At 39.0% G+C, this 19,444-nt stretch overlaps 1 protein-coding gene across 1 annotated transcript; it reads left to right on the top strand.

Annotated features, from left to right (window-relative positions):
- The first annotated feature begins 474 nt into the window (after window positions 1–474).
- Window positions 475–18,205, top strand: LOC133279272 (protein-lysine methyltransferase METTL21E-like). Its single transcript, XM_061472800.1, has 5 exons — window positions 475–574; window positions 2,230–2,308; window positions 12,553–12,710; window positions 15,082–15,199; window positions 16,108–18,205. The coding sequence occupies exons 2-5, from the start codon at window positions 2,245–2,247 to the stop codon at window positions 16,530–16,532; spliced, it is 765 nt and encodes a 254-aa protein (XP_061328784.1). The 5' UTR covers window positions 475–574; window positions 2,230–2,244; the 3' UTR covers window positions 16,533–18,205.
- Window positions 18,206–19,444: the final 1,239 nt, after the last annotated feature.

The following is a 19,444-nucleotide window of genomic DNA, read 5'->3' as shown; positions in this document are numbered from 1 at the left end:
TTGCCTTAGGAGGTGAAGTGTGCTAGGACTTTTGGGGGGGAGGGAGTTGTACCTTGTTACAGTTCTGTGTTCCAATGCGAGCAAAAATTTATATATCCCTGCCCCAAATGCACCCTTGCCCCTTTGCAAATGCCCTCTGTGCTTGGAATCACAGAATGGTTTGGGCTGGAAGATCATCCAGTTCCAGCCTTCCTGCCATGGGCCCTTTGAATCTGAAGAATGACCCTTTTGCTCTTCAGTTACTTTTGCATTGACAGTGAGTGGTTGCTACCTTATCATGCTGCTACCTTAGATTTGTAAAAAGTACTCTGGAGTTGGTTTCTTTGTTGGTAGGTGCTCCCTTGACCGGGTGCCTGCTGCTGTTACAAAATCCGCTCCCTTACGTAAGGGACACGGTGTGTGGTGCCCACTTTGTGATCGTGCCGCAGCTGACGGGTTTTATTATTGCTTCTGCTGTGAGTATGTTGGCAATGCGCTTCAGAGCACACTCCTGCAGTGGCTGCGGGGAAAGCAGCCCAGCAATTAAGAGCTACTCTGTTGTCCTACTGTCTTTGTAAAGCTGCGAGAGAAGCAGGTAATGTTGACTGAAACCCAGTGGTTGCCTGTGGTTACTTCATCTGTCTGTTTCTTTGACTCTAAATGGCTTTGTATCCTTGCCTTTAAACAGTGTTACTCAGCAACTGTTTAGTTTTTGTATTAGAATTTGTATGTTAAAGTCAGGTTTTTGTGTAGTTCAGTGTACCTTAAAGGATATTTTTAGAAGGAAAAAAAACAAGAGGACCACAAAATGTAATATTTTAGGGTGGCTTTATGCTGCAATGTTGCTTGTCCTTCAGAATGCAAAGGGACTGATATAAATTATATATTATATAAATATATATTATATAAATATATATAAATAACTGTTATTTTTATCCCCAGTGGAGGGAAAACATGTCTTCTTATATTTCTGAGGCAGATGACAAGCTGATGGATGTGGGTAACATTTACTACTTAATGTTCCAGTAGTTTCTAATGCTGCATGTTATTCTGAACATGCATACAAAAACATTGAATCCCTTTTCTGTTTCCCATGTAATGATGTTACGATTGCCTAATTCATAGATAGATATAAATATAACAGTATTTTTCTGTTATGGTATTGTGTAGAAGCCCCCTAAGTTATTTTTCACCTTCAAATAGGTTAATGGCTGCTGGCACTGTGGCAATAAAGTTGAAATGTGAAACCTATGTGTCTCTTGTAGGGTGAAATCAAGAGAATACAGTGTGTCCTCCTAACAAGACAGGGCTGTTCTATACTGTCCTCTTTTGTCTGAAGTTTTGAGAGGAAAACCTGTCTAAGACTGCACTGTGGGGAAGTTTTCTCTATATTCTGCATATGTTTGTACTTTGCTTGTATTCATTCACTCATTGACTTATCTAGTGACCATTCCTGCAAAAAATCAGTCAAATTTCCATGTAAACAGTGCAAGAGCTTTAAAAATTATCAAATATTGATTTCTTGATTTCTTCCATTCTCCTCCTCTCCCCCCATGAACTCAGTGTTTCCCTAATTGTAAAATATCAAGATATCAAGAACTGGAAGCTGCTGGTTGTCACTGCTGGTTGTCTGTCTGCCTTTCTGCAGGCAGCTGAAAATTGTATTGTCCTCTGTCATACTTTTCCTATTGCCCCCCCCCCCCCCCCCCAAGTCTGCATGTTCTGTGTTTGTTTGTATAGGCACATACGCATTCTGTTCTGCATGTTGTCTATAGATCCTGCTTCCTACTTACTCTCATATGCCACTTTACTAACAGGTTGTTTCCTCACCTTCCAAGCCAATTTTTTCAAGCAAGACAAGATCTTTTTGGTGCAATTTTTCTTCTGTTTCACATATTTGTTACTACATTTCCTTTTAAATGTTTCTAAAACTACTGACCCTGATTTTAATTTTTTCTAAGATTTCATAAAAGTTTTTAAAGTTTATCAAAGCTCTTTTATTTATTTATTTTAAATCTACTCACTTCCCCCACCTTTCAGAGTATAGCAGTTCAACTAATTTGCTGCTTCTGGTTCTTTCATGCTTTGAATATTGATGTTTATCTGTCTATGTGTCAATGTCACAAATAGAAGTAAATTATAGCACAATATGTGTAAAACATATATATACATATATATATTTGTGAAATGTTATGTGGGAAAGAAGAAAAAGTCATTTTATTCAGTCAGGCTTGTGTTTCTCTGTCCCAGGTTTTGTGGCATAGCATGGATTTGACATCATCACAACATAATCATCTACAGAATGAACTGATAAAAGAAAGACAAGAAGGTAAACGTTTCTTATTTCACTTTGTATCTTTGCACTTATGAATATTTTAAGTATAATGAGCAAGGTGTCTTGCTAGTAATGAGCTATCTTCTAATTAGGTTTGTTTTTTTTTTTCCTGAAGAATTGTGCTTATGGCACTTGTACAGAAAATACAACAGACAGCGCTGTTGTAGTATTCTAGCTATGCCATAAATACTTGCTTTATGTGCATACTCTGTTGCCTGCAATTTTCTTCCAGTGTCTGGCATCTGTCCTCTAGCTGTTTGACTGTGACTGGTTCCAAGGAATGAAGCCATGTCTATGCTCAAGCTATTCAGAAGAGGTTTGTTTGCAGCCTGTCAGTTAGGGAGAACTGGTTATTACAAGCCTGATTTCTGTACAGACAGCCTTAAACCTAACATTCAAATACCTTTAGGGGCTGTTGGCAACTTTTTCTCACAAGCAAGTTCATGGCCGCATGTCTTTCCATATCCTAAAACATCATGAGTAATCTGCTTTATAGGGGTCACCAGAAGTAGACAAGGTTTTAGGGCAAGTGTGTGTGTTGTTTCAGGATGGAGTCTAGTTATGTTCTACAGACAAGTGTCTCAGTCTCTGTTTCTAGGGGTTCTTATTCTAGTTTGGTTTCTCTGCTAGTTCCAGTCTGAGTTCTTTCTATTCCTTTATATGCCTTCCCCTTTCCTTCTCAGTTGGCTTGTCACAAGTTCTCCAGGTTTAAAACTCCTTATTCTTGTTCATGATTCCCATTACTACTGCTTCTCAGCTTACAGGTAGATCCTCAGACTGTCTGATCTTTCCTCTGGTGTCTTTATCCTACTAGTTCTTGACCACATCTGCATAGTTAGATGTCTCTTTTCTTTCCTGTCATGATTTCTCTTGATCATTAGTTTTAACCGTCATTGTCTAAACTTTTCTGAGATCACATTTTGTCACTCCCATTTTCATTTCTTGGAATACAAAATTACCACAGTTCTATTATATAGATTCGCCCTAGACTAATTTTATCTGAGACAAAAGGAGAGCAAGTTTGCAAGGCGTACTTGTCCTTGACACTCCATTGCCTCCCTTCACTTGGCCAGGGCTCAGTTTTTAATCCATAAATATCTGAGAAATTGCTGACCTGGTAACCTTCACATATCTCCTGGCATTCTAGAAGGGACACACTCCTTCCACTCACCCTGCTTGACAGATGTCTTAACTGATGGCAACTAGTGCCATCATTTCAAGTCTCTGGGTGGAGCCCAGAAAGGTGCCTTAAATGGGATGTAGTTGGAATGGAGGCAAGTGAGAAGCAGCATAAGTCCGTTTTAGAAGTTAAGATGGGAAGAGAGAGTAACTTAGTGTCTCTTTCCTATTTCCTGGGTTACTTTTAAAAATACTTATCTTTCTCACTCCCTTCCTCACTGACACTGTTCCATTTACTTCAAAGTCCTTGTTGTAAAATGTGAAAAACATCCTAGGAACAGAGTGTGGAGCCCAAATTTACCTCTTCTCAGTGTGCAACTCATAGCTGGGCTTTTGCTTGCTGCTTGTCCTTCTAGCATGATTCTTGCAATCCTGCTTTCCTGATAGCCCACTTCAGACAGTAATGGAGGAATGGGGAAGCACCTGGTTCTGTAGAGCAGTTGGAACACACCCTTCAGGTAAGTGAGTTGTGGATTTGAATCCTTCTGAGAAATGTCCAGCACTCAGTTCCTCCATTTTCTGAGTGCTTAAATTGCTGAACCATTCTTTATATAGTGGATTCTGCTGGTTAAAAAATGAGCCTATTTATACTATATATAAATTATACTTTTGCTATCTTCTCACCACCTGCCTTTCCTTCTTTCATCTTCCTCTTCTTTTGTCTCTTAGCTTTGAATTAAACCTTAACCTCTCTCTTAAACAAACAAAAATCCTTACAAACAAAACCAAAAGAGCCAGACAACCTCTTCCATTAATTCTCATCTCAAAAGCATTAACTTCCTGCCTCAAGCTTGTGGAAATTGTACCATTAGCTATTATTATTAGCTACCTACATTCCCCCCCCCCCCCCCCCCACAAGATTGACCTGCAATCATAGAATCATTAGGGTTGGAAAGGACCTTAAGATCATCTAGTTCCAACCCCCCTGCCATGGGCAGGGACATCTTACGCTAAATCATATCACCCAAGGCCTCGTCCAACCTGGCCTTGAACACTGCCAGGGATGGAGCATTCACAACCTCCCTGGGCAACCTATTCCAGTGCCTCACCACCCTAACAGGAAAGAATTTCCTTCTTATATCCAATCTAAACTTCCCCTGTTTAAGTTTTAACCCGTTACCCCTTGTCCTGTCACTACAGTCTCTAATGAAGAGTCCCCCTCCAGCATCCCTATAGGCCCCCTTCAGATACTGGAAGGCTGCTCTGAGGTCTCCACACAGCCTTCTCTTCTCCAGGATTAACAGCCCCAACTTCCTCAGCCTGTCTTCATACAGGAGGTGCTCCAGTCCCCTGATCATCCTCGTGGCCCTTCTCTGGACTTGTTCCAACAGTTCCATGTCCTTTTTATGTTGAGGACACCAGAACTGCACACAATATTCCAGGTGAGGTCTCACAAGAGCAGAGTAGAGGGGCAGGATCACCTCCTTCAACCTGCTGGTCACGCTCCTTTTGATGCAGCCCAGGATACGGTTGGCTTTCTGGGCTGTGAGCACACACTGAAGCTGGCTCATGTTCATTTTCTCATCGACCAGCACCCTCAAGTCCTTCTCTGCAGGGCTGCTCTGAATCTCTTCTCTGCCCAACCTGTAGCTGTGCCTGGGATTGCTCTGACCCAGGTGTAGGACCTTGCACTTGGCATGGTTAAACTTCATGAGGTTGGCATCAGCCCACCTCACAAGTGTGTCAAGTTCCCTCTGGATGGCATTCCTTCCCTCCAGCCTATCAACTGAACCACACAGCTTGGTGTCATCGGCAAACTTGCTGAGGGCGCACTCAATCCCACTGTCCATGTCAGCGACAAAGATGTTGAACAAGACCGGTCCCAACACCGATCCCTGAGGGACACCACTCATTACTGGTTTCCAGCCGGACATTGAGCCATTGACCACAACTCTTTGCATGTGGCCATCCAGCCAGTTCTTTATCCACTGAGTGGTCCATCCATCAAATTGATGTCTCTCCAATTTAGAGACAAGGATGTTGTGTGGGATAGTGTTGAACGCTTTGCACAAGTCCAGGTAGATGACATCAACTGCTCTACCCCTGTCCATCAGTTCTGTAGCCCCATCACAGAAGGCCACCAAATTGGTCAGACAGGATTTCCCCTTAGTGAAGCCATGCTGGCTGTCACCAAGCACCTTGTTGATTTTCATGTGCCTTAGCATGCCTTCCAGGAGAATCTGCTCCCAGATTTTGCCAGGCACAAAGATGAGACTGACTGGTCTGTAATTCCCCAGGTGAATATCAGAACTCAAATGCTATTCCTTCTGGGCAACAAATTTTTGTCTCCAAACAAAACAAGCCAAAAAAGACTAAAAGAGATAGTGTGGTATGAGACTTGAGTATAATCCAATTAAGGAGTAACTAGAGCTAAACTGCACCTTCACAGCAAATCAGAATAGTCTAAAATATCTCTTCTCTGAATTTGCCTCTTGGCTATGTCATAGTAACTTACATTTCAGCTCTTTTGTTTGAAAGTGGCAGCATTCAAGTACTATAGTAACCATCAGGTGTAGTAATTTGAATTAACATGTCTCAGTTCCTTTTCTTTCTGCTCAACAAGTAGACCTGCTTTTGCTGAAGACATTACTAAACTCAAATGGAAAATTCTTGTGTATAGATAAAACACAAGTTAGAGACACCACTCAAATAATCAAAACATGTTAACTCTGTAGAGAAGTCTGTAACATTCTTCCCTCTCAGCCATGTGCTTGTCTTCCCTGTTTTCATGTTTCTCTTTGCAGTAGCTGCATTTCAACAATAAATCAAGGGCTTCTCAACTGCCACACAAGAAAGGCGGCATGATCGGTGTTTCAAGGTTACTTTCAGGCCCTTTCCTCAAAGAAATATTTTAGATAGTAGTAGTAGTAGTAGCAGGGGAACACTGGCAGGCATTTTATTGAGTCTCTTCTGTTCTGCTGGCTATGGTATCTAGCACGTTCTGGCATGTTGATATGAGGAAGTAAGAGCTTTCAGTGGCACGAAGCTCTCTTGACAGGACAAGGTAAGAGATGTGAAAGATTAGACAATGGCTTACAGTGTCTGAATTACTCACCCAGGGCCTTCCTATCCATCAGGAAATTGGCTGTCGGCCTTTTATAATGTACATTAGACCATCTAATTTAAGAACACAGTCTGCTTTTGTAGTCAAAGGGGAATCATTCAGTTGTTATCTTTAGAGATTAAATAGCTGCTCAGCCAAGACCTGAAGATGTTTTCAGTGACAGACAAACATGATGAAGTAACAAGGAAAGTGCTTGGCACATCTAACTTCATTATGTGTTCATGACATAATCTGACTATGGTACTTCTATTTTCAGCCTTCTAGTGGTTTTGGATGACCTGTGACTTGGATGGGGTTGGGATATCAGTGGTGTGAATTTCAAATTGAAAATATGCCTCTCGAGCCTGAGTAAATACATAGACTGGCTATTGTGAGCATATCCCTCTCCTGTTCCTGTCTCCTTGTGCTCTGAGCTAAGTGCGTCTTGTCTCGTGGCTGAGAAGGGGCTGCCTGTTCATGGCAGTTTTGTATTTCTGCATTTCAAAGTATAAAGTTTCAGGTGTTATATACCCTGACGTAGTATCTTAGATCAGTCAATGTAATATACCTTGTCATTGCAATCACTTCAGCAGTTTGAGCTTGTAATGGATGTACTAGAATGCCTACACTCGGTTATGTGATCATTTCCTTCTTTTTTCCTTACTTCACCCCTACGTACAATTAACTGTGTAGCTTAGATAAATACTGTTCCATTACTTTGCTTTATATTCTCAGAATGGTGTAGGTTACATCTGACTTCTGGAAAGTCAAGGGTATGATTAGATTTCCTTCCTAACTCCTTTCTTTAAGAGTGCTTAAGATGTAATGGAATGTAATGAAATAGAAATAAGTGGAATGAAATAAAGACACTAAAGTGATACCACCTGATTCTGGGGACTATTCTTTGATTTAGGATTGTGTATGTTTCCATGGAGCTATCTGTAATGGCTCCTGAGATGTCAGTAGCTCAGAACAAATTAGGAGTCTCCACAGTCCCTTAGAACAGGACCTAATGTAGATTTGGGGCAAACTTCTGGACCAGTGGAAATACCCAGATGGATTCACAGGGCTACCTGCTGAACAGTCCTGTTAGTGTAGTAATGTAACTCTTCTCCAGTCATCTCTTATGGTTACAGAACTGATTGCAGATCTATTCCCTTGATAACCTTTCTGCAGGCATCTTCTTGATGCTGGGATATAAAGATAACTATTGCATAGATCTATATAAAAATATATAGAATATATATAGTACATGTTATATATATTTTTATGTGTGTGTATATGTATAAAAAATAATACATCTTAAATCTTGGATGATTCCAGTTCCATGTGTCCTAAGTGGGGAGATCTGAAGAGTCCTAGCTATCATGATTCTTGGAACTTTCTCTCATGCATTACTCAATTGGTAATGCCGGCACAGGTAGTCCTACTGTGTTCATTAAACTCGAGCAATTACTGAGAAGTCTTAGAGAAATCATGTATGTCTTCACACCTGTTGATATGCAGTTCTTAAAATACTTGAGTGTAAGTCTAAATGATAAATTAAAAATCTAAACTGTGCAGGTGAGAGTATACTGTTTCTGAAGAAGGGAGAATGTTGCTGTCTTTTGGCTGAACTTTGTCAGGTCAAGCTCATGCTGAAGGCTTGGATTTCATTCCTTTTGCCAGCTGGAGAAGATCCATTGAAGCAGGTGAGAAGCAGAAGACAGCTGGGTCTTGTTTCCGTATTACGTAGGGCTGGGACATGATTTGACCTTGAGGGATTAAGTAGAGTCAGGCCAGGATCTGAAAGAGACTAATCTGTATTTTTTCGCGTGTAGGTTGTTTTGATGAATTATTGGTTGAAACTATTGTTTCTGTATTGATGCTGTTTAATCCATTAGCAAAGTACTTAGAGGATGTTTTGTTACTGTGTGCTATTTGTGATTGAGTCTGAAAATGGAGATATTGACTGCTAGTATATTCTTCACAGCTTTCACATGGAAAGGTCATTTTGCTTCAATTTTTAACCACATTTTAATTCAGGTATTTAGACAATCTTATCTATTTTTTTAATGTAATTTTAATTCAGCCCCCTTATCTTTGCTGCTTTTCCTGCATTTAAAATGATGCTTAACAGTGCCTGTTTCTGTTCCCTTTTTATTCAGTGGAGATTGCATTAATGTAGGCAGTATCATTAGTTATGCAGTGGGAGAATTAACATATGCTATTAATTGATGGAAGATACACAACGAATGTTATGTTTACTGTTTCCTGATGGAGCTGTACGCTCCCAAGCATAATTTTATGTGTAAAGGGAACAGTTGATCATGTAACAAACAGGAACTATTTCTCACCATTCTAAGCAAAAAGTGTGCAGATAAAGATAACCTAAGGCCCGTTCCTGTTATTTGCTTTGTTAAAGAAAAAGATGCTGCGTTTTGCAGCTTGTTCTATTCTGGCCTGGTCTATCTCCTGCTATTTTCCTTCTGCCTTCTCCACTTGAAGGATTTCTCCAACTCTGTCTCAGCAGAATTCACATCTTTTTTTTTTTCTTTGTTTTTTTTTTCTAATATAAAACACTTCATTTGACATTTGAATGTGTCAGCAAAATCTTCTGTTTCCCTACAGGATGTTTTGCAGCTTGACAGAAGCTGCTCTAACTAACCTGCCACTGACTTTGTAAATCCAGTCTTCCACATGATTTAGTATGTCTCTTTGAAAACCTGTGTTCGTGTTTCAGTTGTAATAACAACGATTGCTTGCCTTTGAGAATGATTACACTTTTTTCTTAATGATGTGGTTGATATAGTGCAAGATGTGTGAGCAGTATATGACTTTTCTCCCTCAGACATGATATTAACTTAAAATCAAGGGAGTTCAATGAATATGCTCCAAACTTTATTTTTAAAAATGCTGTAAGAGATTAACCTGTTAGGCAGAAATTCTTCAGAAATTTAGACATTCACATTCTATTTCAAGAAGAATTTGGGGCATCCTAGATAGGAACTTCTTTGTGAATATGAATTCAAGACTAAAGGAGCACTCTATTTCACTAACAAAAATAATTTCAAATTCTGTATGTTATCTGAACAGGATCAGACTCGTCTCATCTTGATGTAAATAAGGTTCTAGCACCTGAAGCTCCAGTGGTTAGTAGGTACACATGCTCATGCAAAGAGATGGATAGGCTGAAGAAAATAATTCTAAATCCAGACCTCTTCATATGTGACCTACTTGTTCAAACCCAGGCAAATGAAAAAGGGAGGAACCAGACCTAGCAGACCTTTAAGTCTGACATTTTAGTATGGGTGTTCAAGTAGTACTGCTGAAAATGCCCATCATGTGCTTCCTTTCTCACAAGAATTGAGAGTGAGGTCAGTCAAGCCTCCTCTTTCTTGTTGACCGTATTCTACTGATAAGTGAGCTCTTCTTGTCTTAAAATGCCATTAAAATCTATTCACTGAGTCATAATTCTAAGACTTTTTCTTGCTGAACAAGAGAATATGGACTAACAGATAAATGCTACTTCTGGGAGAATAGCTTCCTATCAGATTTTTACATCTGTTACCAAGAAACTAGTTAGAACAAAGCACCAGCAGAACTTTCTCAATGTTTGCAGGTACTAAAAGACTTAATGTCGCTTGGATTTTGCTTACACTGCTAATAATTTTCTTGTTCCTTGCTAATAATTTTCTTGTTCCACTAGTTTGTTATTTTTCTGCTCTGACTGCTTTGAAGGCAGTTACAGAAAAAACTTTCCTCTTCTGCAGTCTCACAAGTAGTTCAGTTATTCTGAAAGATAGCAGAAAATAGAGGAGTGCCTTTTGCAATATGAAGAGAAACTTGTGTGTAAGTAAGAAAATCTCAGTAGAAGTCTGCACTCCTTATGTTGTCAGCACTTTTCGTCAGAAGCATCAGCATCATGATCATGATACAATTTCTCATTAGGGTTTTGAAGCCTATTGTCATATAATGTCACTGATGCATCACAGACATATTCTCTACAATAATAAGATCTTGTTAAGCGGAAGATAAAAATATAAAAATCAATGTAAACTTCTCCAGATAACCCACCTGGGGGATTCCCAACAGGATAAGATGGCCAAAGATTTAAATGGTATTACTAATCAGCAGATTTGGGATTCTTAGTTCATGGGTGTGGACAGTTTAGCTCAGGTAAGGAGCAGTGGCCTCCAAACTTGTTTAGCTTGAGTGCTAATCAAGCCGTGAAGTAGAAAGATTGCTGATAAGGTAAGGAATAGGTGGGAAATGTTTATTGAACACTAGAGGGGTAGCTGTAATACTGCTGAAGTTTTATGGATCTGCTGGCAGAAGCTTTGTAAGTTAAGACATTGTAAGTTATGGTTTCTCAACAAAATTGGATTCAAAACAGGTATCAAGGGAGGAAGAATCAAGAAAAATGGTTGTAATTGGGAGGTAATAGAAGAAACAGCTTTTTATTTCCACAGCTAGTGCTGATCATAGAACAAGATCAGACTGCTCTAAGCAATCAGAGAAGATTGAAAGCAGGCTATATCTGGTATGCCTGGAAACAGGATGATATATTAAATACACGTAAAATATGTGTAATAAGATAGCTTCATATTAATTCTTCCATCTGAAAAGATTAATTTTGCCCTGGAGCAGCATTTATCTGGCACTTAACTCATGTTTGTGCAGAGTTCCCTGATTGCAGGCACAATGATGCATGTGTTTTCTCTCAACACTAGAGGCTTGCTGAATATGTGATGGGCTGCCACATGCTACTTATTTCCTAACATCTTAATATCATAGTTTCAGTGTTGACTAATTTAGTTGTTATCTTTATAAAATTATACTGTTGTGGTCTGTGCTTTGTTTCTTTCTCCTTCTACAACAAAGAAGAGAGAGAAACTTTGTGAATAGGTTATGGCTATTAAAGTATTGAGGCATATGGCAGAGCAAATAACAACGCTTGAGGCCATCATGTCTTGTGACTGCAGTGGTTTGAGGGGAAAGAATATGTGAAGAATCTTCAGTAGGCCAATGTGGTTTATATTGATGAGAACATAAATATTTTGATTTTTAATAGACATTGGACCTGCAGTTTCTTTGCAGATCCCAATCTGTGATTTTGATGGGAACTTACAAGTTTAGTACAGAAATTTGGCTTTGGATGAGATGGTAACCCAGTTACTTATATCTCTAGCATGCTTTCTAGGAGGTGTAGCTGGTAAACATGTTTTGCTCTAGCTGATTTGCAGAGGTGTCACAGGTGCCTGTGAAAGCTAATTTCCTGTGAAAAGTTGGAATGATTTTAGACTTTGCTTAAGAAAATACTTTAGACGGCTTCACTTTTTGTTTTCAATTTACTTTTTAACAATGTGTTGCAGCTTTGTGTTATCCAGGGTTATGTTAGCTCTCATAAATATCCTTTGCTTAGCAACAGGGATGGCATTTGGGATATCAAGCCAACTGGAAAGAATACCTCAGACAGGGCTCTGTTGGGGTGGGTGGATAAGCTTTCCTGACAACACTAGCTCTTTTGCTGCTATCTGTCATAACTTGTGTTGCTAGGATCTGTTTCACAAGTCTTGTGATAGACTTCTAAATGATGCTGTGGCTTCTTTTGTTTACTGTCAGAAAGAAACACAATGTGGAGAAAGTGAGCAGTAAAAGAATATGTAAAATAATAAAAAATCTGTGCACATAAGACCATGAGTGTCTGTACTAGGGCAGCTGTTCTTGAAGGGAAAAAGAAGTTAAATTTCCTTTGGATTGCTGAAATGGAAAGCAATATATGGTAACATTTCATTTCTCTACTTTTTAATGAACTTGGTTTCTTCAGCAAAACAGGAAAGAAACTATTTAGTCATAAACTGAAAACATAAATTAGAATTCAGATTTCCCATGTTTGATGCTCACCATTAATGAATGTATTTTCATTCACAGATGTAATTCACATTCTTGCTTCTAAATCAGGTTTTCATTATAAATTGGTAGTTTCATTATGAGTCCACTCAGCCTGCTTGACCTTTCATGCTTTTACTTCCAGGGGAAAAAGAAGATGAACAGATAGTTGCAGAAATCATGAGAAGGCGTTTTTTTCCTGCTGTTATAACTCATAAGACCTGGGAAGGCTTTCACTTTGCTGGCCATGAGATAAGAATTACAGAAGCCATTGATTGTTATGGGGCAGTCGTCTGGCCATCGGTACAATATTTATGCGGTATTGTTATTTCATAATTTTGGAGTCTTCTAGCATTTTTAATTTCTTTTGCCTGATAAATATGTTTTGTTGTATGTTGTGAACCTAAGGAATACCTTCTGTGCTTCTCTGTCTCCATTCTGCAAATCCCAAACCTGAATTTAGCTTGGTTTCCTATGGATTCCTGGTTCTCAGAGCTTAAATGGTATTTCTTGTTTGTGCCTCTCTCATACAAGCTGTATGATCTTGTGTCCCCTTCTTACCTACCAGGAACTTTTGATCCTATTTCATCCAAATTAGAAGCACATTTTGAAGGAAAAAGGACAGTCTTATGATGATCACATTTCTATACATTCTGTAAATAGCTGTACAGCAGGCAGAACCAGGCTGGGGAAACAGCTGTGATATGAGTTCATAAGGTATTAGGACTCATAGAAGCTACTCAACATACTCATATGGGAAAAAAAACTTACCTTGTAAATATGTAGACATGGGAAAAGGTTCAGTTGGAGCTTTCAGTTTCTTAAACAGCCAGAAATCTAGTGGGAGAGAACCATTGTCCTTAGCTATTGATATAAGAACCATCAACATGCCAACCATAGAGTCCTCTTCAGAGTTTTGATCTGTATAATACAACTGCCTGTTTCAAAATAATGAAGAATGAAAGAAGCTGCTGTGTTCAGGGAGGTGCCAGGATGCCCTATTGACACTTGTGGCATCCAGAGAACATTCCTGAAACAGAATCGTCTTCAGCACGCCCCATAGGAAGGAGAGAACTAAAACCCAGGGGGCTCCATTTCTGTCCCAGTGGTATCAGCCTTCTAGGATCTTTAAGAAATATGGCCATAGTACAACTGAGGACATTTAGCATTCTCTGCTGTTTTGAACTCCAAAAAATTTTCTGTCTTAGCAGACCTGGACTAGTCATTTATACTATATCTTTTAGCAGCCCCAGTGCAAGTCTTTCCTATAAAGGTTCAGCCAGTTTAGCTGTGGAAGGAAGGCAACCATTCTTTCTGTGTCTTTTCATGTTCTGCCTTCTAGTCCCATCCAGCAGTATTTGAACCCTTCCAGAAAATGCCAGTCAAATTGAGAGAACAGAAACTTTAAGGAAAATAAAGTTTCTGCATGTTTCATGGGAACGAGGGCAAATTTCAAAGTTTCCATAATTTAACCCTCAGAAATACTGATCCTCTGCCCGCAGTTTCTACAACAGAATATGGCAAAACTCCAAGAGAAGAAATTATAGGAATATATGGAGCTAACAGGAAATCTTAATATAATGTGGTTTTAAATGTCAGCCAAACATCAGACACAATCTTTAGGTAGCTGGCTTTAATTAGTCCTGGTTCTCACAGACATATTTCTATATCAAAGCTTTGTTGAATGTGAGACATATGGAAGTTCACATAAAAAACCCTACTCTTTTTTGCTCTGAATTAAGAGGTAGAAAGCAAAAAACCCGTTTGCATTTCTAGCATGTTAACATTAGGTCAATAGTACTCCTGTTCCTTTCCTTCTACATCTTAATTGGTTAAAAACAAAACTAAGTGTGTCATTTTATTGTGCCAGACCAAGCCACTAGTAATTGGCTTTCCAAATGATCATCTGTATTGCAAGAAGTTCTGGCAACCATCATATGTAATTGTCAATAGAGATTGTATAATTATCAAAGTCTGTGAAAAACTGTGGGAGACAAGCTGGAATCTATCTTTGCAAGAGCAATAAAGTTAGAAACTTCTATTTCAGCAGTGAACTAAAACTCACTGGTCAGTATGAGGCAGGGCAGAAAAGGTGAAGAAGCTTCTTAATGACAGTTTATAAATGCATATATGAGGAGTCTGTTCTTTGGCTTTGCTCTGAAAGTTTGCTAAGCTTAACAAGGAAAGCACATAGAAACTGAAAACAAACTGAACTGGAAGAAAAGGGGTAAATCTATTGGTCCTTTTTGACTCATTAGGTATTTAATTATTGTTGGAAATAATTAACTGTTGGAAGAGTTTAACAAGGGTTGTGGATTTTCTCTCACAAACGGTCCTTATATCAAGATGTCTTTGGGAAGCATATGTCTTAGCTTGACCAAAAGTGCAGTTATAAGCAGGATCTGGTGACTGGAATTCTATAGCTCATGTTATGCAGCATGACAGACTATTTAACTGCAATTGTTCCTCCTGGCTGTAATGCTTTGTAAGCCTATACTGAGACGTGTTGTGGCACTTATTTTGTGAGCCTAAAGAGCTCGGCAGTGCTTGAATGATTATTGCTCATTTGAACAGACAAGAATTTTTTGCATGCTTTTAAATGACAATGCATATTTAGTGAAGGAATTTATTTCATTAATTTGTTCAGTGTGTTCATGGATTCCCTCCCCTACAGGCTCTTGTTCTATGTTATTTTTTGGAAACTAATTCTAAACAATGCAATTTGGTTGACAAAAATGTGATTGAAATTGGAGCTGGAACTGGGTTGGTCTCCATAGTAGCCAGTTTACTGGGTGAGTACATACCATTGCTCTCATGCTCTTGGAAACATCTCTCAGGTGAATACTGGATGGCAAAGGAAGTGGGTCATTTCTTCTAAAAGACTTGTTTGAAAGCTTTCAAGAGCAAGAAAAAGTAAGTTCCAAAAGGCTTGTTTGAAAACCAGTCTGTAAAGCTGTGAGTGACTCTATTGATGCGATAAAGGGGGTCCCAGTAGATGATGATGTCATTAACAGTGTTAAACAAGGGACCAAAATAAGAACCTGTGGCCTCTCAGGATGTGAGTGGCAACCAGATGAAGCCAGATGTAGGCTTGAGCAATGCGCCACCTTCCATTGTCCAAACAGTTCTTTGATTGCCAGGTCATTTTCATTCCATTCGTGTTGAGCATTTTCTTTCAGCAGCTGATCAGCAACTTAATTTTTCTGCTACAGACACTGCTGTGTTTTCTCTCATGGTAGCCTATTTTCCCTCAAGAGTGATCCAGTTCAGTGACTTCTGCATTTTAACAGACTTTTAGCTTTCTGTAGTCTGGGAAAGCTGATTTGTATGTGAAAAAGAAAGAACCCAAGGCAGTGCTTAAATCTCATGCTGACTTCTTGGAGTGGTAACTGGCATTTTTCAATCCCTAGTTACTCACTGTACTTTTAACCAATATGATATCAAGATCTAGTATCTGATTTCTCCCCACTCATCCCCAATTGCATTCAGCTGGCAATCTGTAAAGTAGAACTACTGGGAACCAAATCTTTATTTTAAGCACAATGGCTAAGAGTTATTTGGATTATTTGCATTGTTCTGTTCCCCTGGGAGAGCTATGTGCTAAAGGCAGTTCCTTGTCCACGTAGCTTTCATTTATACCATATCTTTTACTCAAGTCTTGAAGTGTACTCAAAGTTTGTTTGTTTTCTCCCTGTCACAGGTGCACTTGTGACTGCCACTGATTTGCCAGAACTGCTTGGAAACCTCCAGCACAATGTTCTCCGAAATACAAAGATGAAATGCAAGCACCAGCCTCATGTTAAGGCATTGTCTTGGGGAGTTGATCTGGAAAAGAATTTTCCTAGGTCTTCCTGTCACTTTGACTACATTATGGCTGCTGATGTAGTTTACCACCATCCCTTCCTGGATGAACTCCTCCTAACTTTTGATCACTTGTGCAAGAATGACACTGTTATTCTGTGGGCTATGAGATTTCGGTTGGAAAAGGAGAACCAATTTGTTGGCAGATTTCAGACACTGTTTAATTTAGAGGTGCTTTCTGATTTCCCCAGTTTGAACATAACCCTGTATAAGGCGATGAGGAAAAGCAGGATGACAACCAGACCTTTCAAACTCATGGTCTAAAAGAGAGGGAGAGGGAGGTGACAGCTTCAGCTGTTCTCCAGCTTGTTCTCTTTCCAGTAATTTCCACCCTAGTAGCTGGTAACACCTGCATGAATGACATCTTTAGAATTAGGTAAAACAAAACATCAGATTCTTAGTGCATCCCTAACAAATTCCTAAATTCAATTTGCTGATACATTTCTTCTGCAGATGAAGCTATATTTGACATTTTCTTGACTTCTATGTGCTAAGCTGACGCTACTAATAACTTTTGCAAGTCTTACCTTTATTGTTATGGTTATGTAATGAATATTTTCATTAGCTTTCAATTGCAGCTTTGCATGGTGTCTTATAAGATCAACTGATCATTTAAAACTTGAGACTATGATAAATCTTTATATTTAAAAATTGTGGTGTTAAATGTGATCTTTCCCTCTTCTCACTATTGTGTGAATCCTTCATTTGAATAGCCTTTATAGCATATTAGCTGAAAAAAAACCATCACCTGGGAAATATACTGTCATAACAAAGGGACAGAATGTATTAGTTACCATTTGATTTAATGATTATGCTTTTTTCCCCCTCCATTTTTTTATTTAGATTTGGGGATTCTTCAACAGACAGCTGCACACACACAGATTTAAATGTCTTTTTGCTTGAACAAAGGTCTTGGATAAGAAAAGTACAGCATATCACAAGGTGCCCTTTGTAAAGACCTTAAATTCTTGGAGGTCTGCTTCTCCAAAAATAGACGGTTATCTGGACCTCAGGGAACAGCAATGGAAAAAGGACAGTGGCCGTCCAAAGAAGTTTTGCACTGCCAGCTGGTGGTGTCTGGAGGTAGGAAAATAAACCAGCCTGACACAGTGCGGCTGAAGCATGGGCAGGCTTGGATGATAATTTGGTTTTGTAGTGTGAGAAAACAACATGCTTTTCTCCTAGCCAATCAACACTGTGTGTTCCTGTTCTCAGTGCTCAGATTAATGTCCTTAGAAGTCTATCAGAGAACTTTCTTTTGGGAAGATTAATAAAATTATTCTTTGCACACTGCATATTTTCTGATTCTGTTCGTAATTGAGTGCGAGATACCTTCAAATCCCTTGCAGACTTGAGAAGAAAACCTATCTCATGTGCTAATGTCTGGGTACTAATGTAACCACCTCTGTTGCATGCAATTGCTCTAGTAACATGAGGACTCTGGGCCTTGTCAGTCTTCACTGGTTTAGTTTCTATTCACAGTTCCTCCAGGAATTTTTTATTTATTATCAGATTTGAGCATACAAATTTTTTTTTCCATGCTGTGTAATAGAAATAATTCAGTTTAAGTGAATAAAGAAAACATGGATTTCTGCCATTTCAAGATTTTCTCTCCCTGCTTTCTTCCTCCTAACTCACTTGCAACCATCAAATCCACTGCAATTGGAATTCTAATCCTTTCATCCCAAAGGGCATCTCTGTTTACAAATGTTTCATGGATAAATGGGTTGGCGCTGTAATTAGTGAGAAACAGCAGAAATATCCTGTGAACTCCCTAGTGATGAGGGCTAAAGAGGAAGACTACAGCAAAATATTTATATATGATCACTTTTAAATAGGCGTTCTGCTGATTAGCTCTCCTATTTGGGCTACAGGCTGTCCCCCCGCTGAGCTCCTGTTGAAGTCAACAGGAGATGTATTTGTTGAATGGATGCGGGATTGGGTCCTTTAGGCCCAAGAACTTGTTTAATATTTACTGTAGGGTAACAGTAAACATTTGCCCTCTTTCTCACAAGTCTGTCAAGCACTGCTGTGTGAAACTTCCTGAGAAAGCTCTAGTGACTGGCTGCTCCATTGTACAGCCACCTTTCATCCTCTGGTATGATGGGCAGGTTATTAGCCATAACCAACAGAGGGTGAGGTTGTATGTGACGTTTGTCTATGGAGCATATTTCTGCTCTTTGAGAACAAGTTTCACATTAATGTTGAGTATTACTGACTTCTAAAGTCAGTCATAATTTCAATAATCACTTTTTGTTCTAAAATTTCAAGTGGAAAATCCAGTTGTCATTCAGTGCATTATATTGCTAATACACAGAGCATTTGTACCCATAGTTTGTGAAAGGAGGAGTGAAAAAAGGTCAGTTAAATTTGTGGGTGAAAGATCTGAGAAGATCTGAGAAGATTTTATGGTTTCTACACTGAGAAGATTTTACGGTTTCTACACGGTCATATTGAGTTTTTGGCTTTGTCTTGATGAATCTTGATGTTGTGGCTTTCAATGATGTGATTTCATTTGCATTATTAAACTCAGCAATTTGGGCTTTGCTTCTTGTAACAGCTATAAGAAAAAGCTGTAACTGCAGAATATTTAAAAAAAGCATTCAAATGACAGTACAGATCTACTGTGCAAACATTGTTTTCATTTAGAAGCAGTAATGGAGGCCCAGCCTAAGAAATGCAACTGCCAAAACAATACTCAAATAAATACCCATGGCACAAATGGCAATTGAATGATGAACAACTTAGGTTAGCTGTTATACAATCACTAGCAGGTGTTATGTAAGCAAAGAATACTAGCTGCCACATGTGTTCTCCTTGATCATGGTTGGTATTAAAGATTGTTGAGCGTGTCAGCACAGATAACACAATCTTCTGAAGAAATTCTACATTTACCAAACAACAGAAGAACCTGAAACCTGAAGAAGTTTACAAGACCCAGATTCAGCTAATGTCCTTTGAATGCTGGAGACCTGAAAAGTACAGGATTTTTGCTGCCTCATAGCCATTAATACTACACTGGTAATCATGAGATGATCTCAAATAAGTTCAGTGAGAAAGATAGATAGAGGTTTTTCAAGATGTCGTTGCTCCATACGTATACTTCAGAAACTGATATGCTCTTTCTTATAATAGCTCTGTGACTCCAGGGATATATTGTCATGCAGGTGTAAAGC

The sequence above is a fragment of the Pezoporus flaviventris genome, unplaced genomic scaffold (genome assembly GCF_033815535.1).
Source record: "Pezoporus flaviventris isolate CSIRO_AGI_PZ_B2104156 unplaced genomic scaffold, CSIRO_AGI_Pfla_v1 ptg000072l, whole genome shotgun sequence".
In the NCBI taxonomy this organism is placed as follows: Eukaryota; Metazoa; Chordata; class Aves; order Psittaciformes; family Psittacidae; genus Pezoporus; species Pezoporus flaviventris.
The sequence above is the reverse complement of the archived record's forward strand: the minus strand, read 5'-3'. Positions and strand labels throughout refer to the sequence as shown.

What these genes read in the sequence shown, in the direction of transcription:
- LOC133279272 (XM_061472800.1), top strand. Translation starts at nt 2,245, where the DNA reads ATGGATTTGACATCATCACAACATAATCATCTACAGAATGAACTGATA. An exon ending in GGGCAGTCGTCTGGCCATCG is followed by an intron (nt 12,711 to 15,081) that starts GTACAATATTTA and finishes CCTCCCCTACAG; the next exon opens with GCTCTTGTTCTATGTTATTT. An exon ending in CATAGTAGCCAGTTTACTGG is followed by an intron (nt 15,200 to 16,107) that starts GTGAGTACATAC and finishes TCCCTGTCACAG; the next exon opens with GTGCACTTGTGACTGCCACT.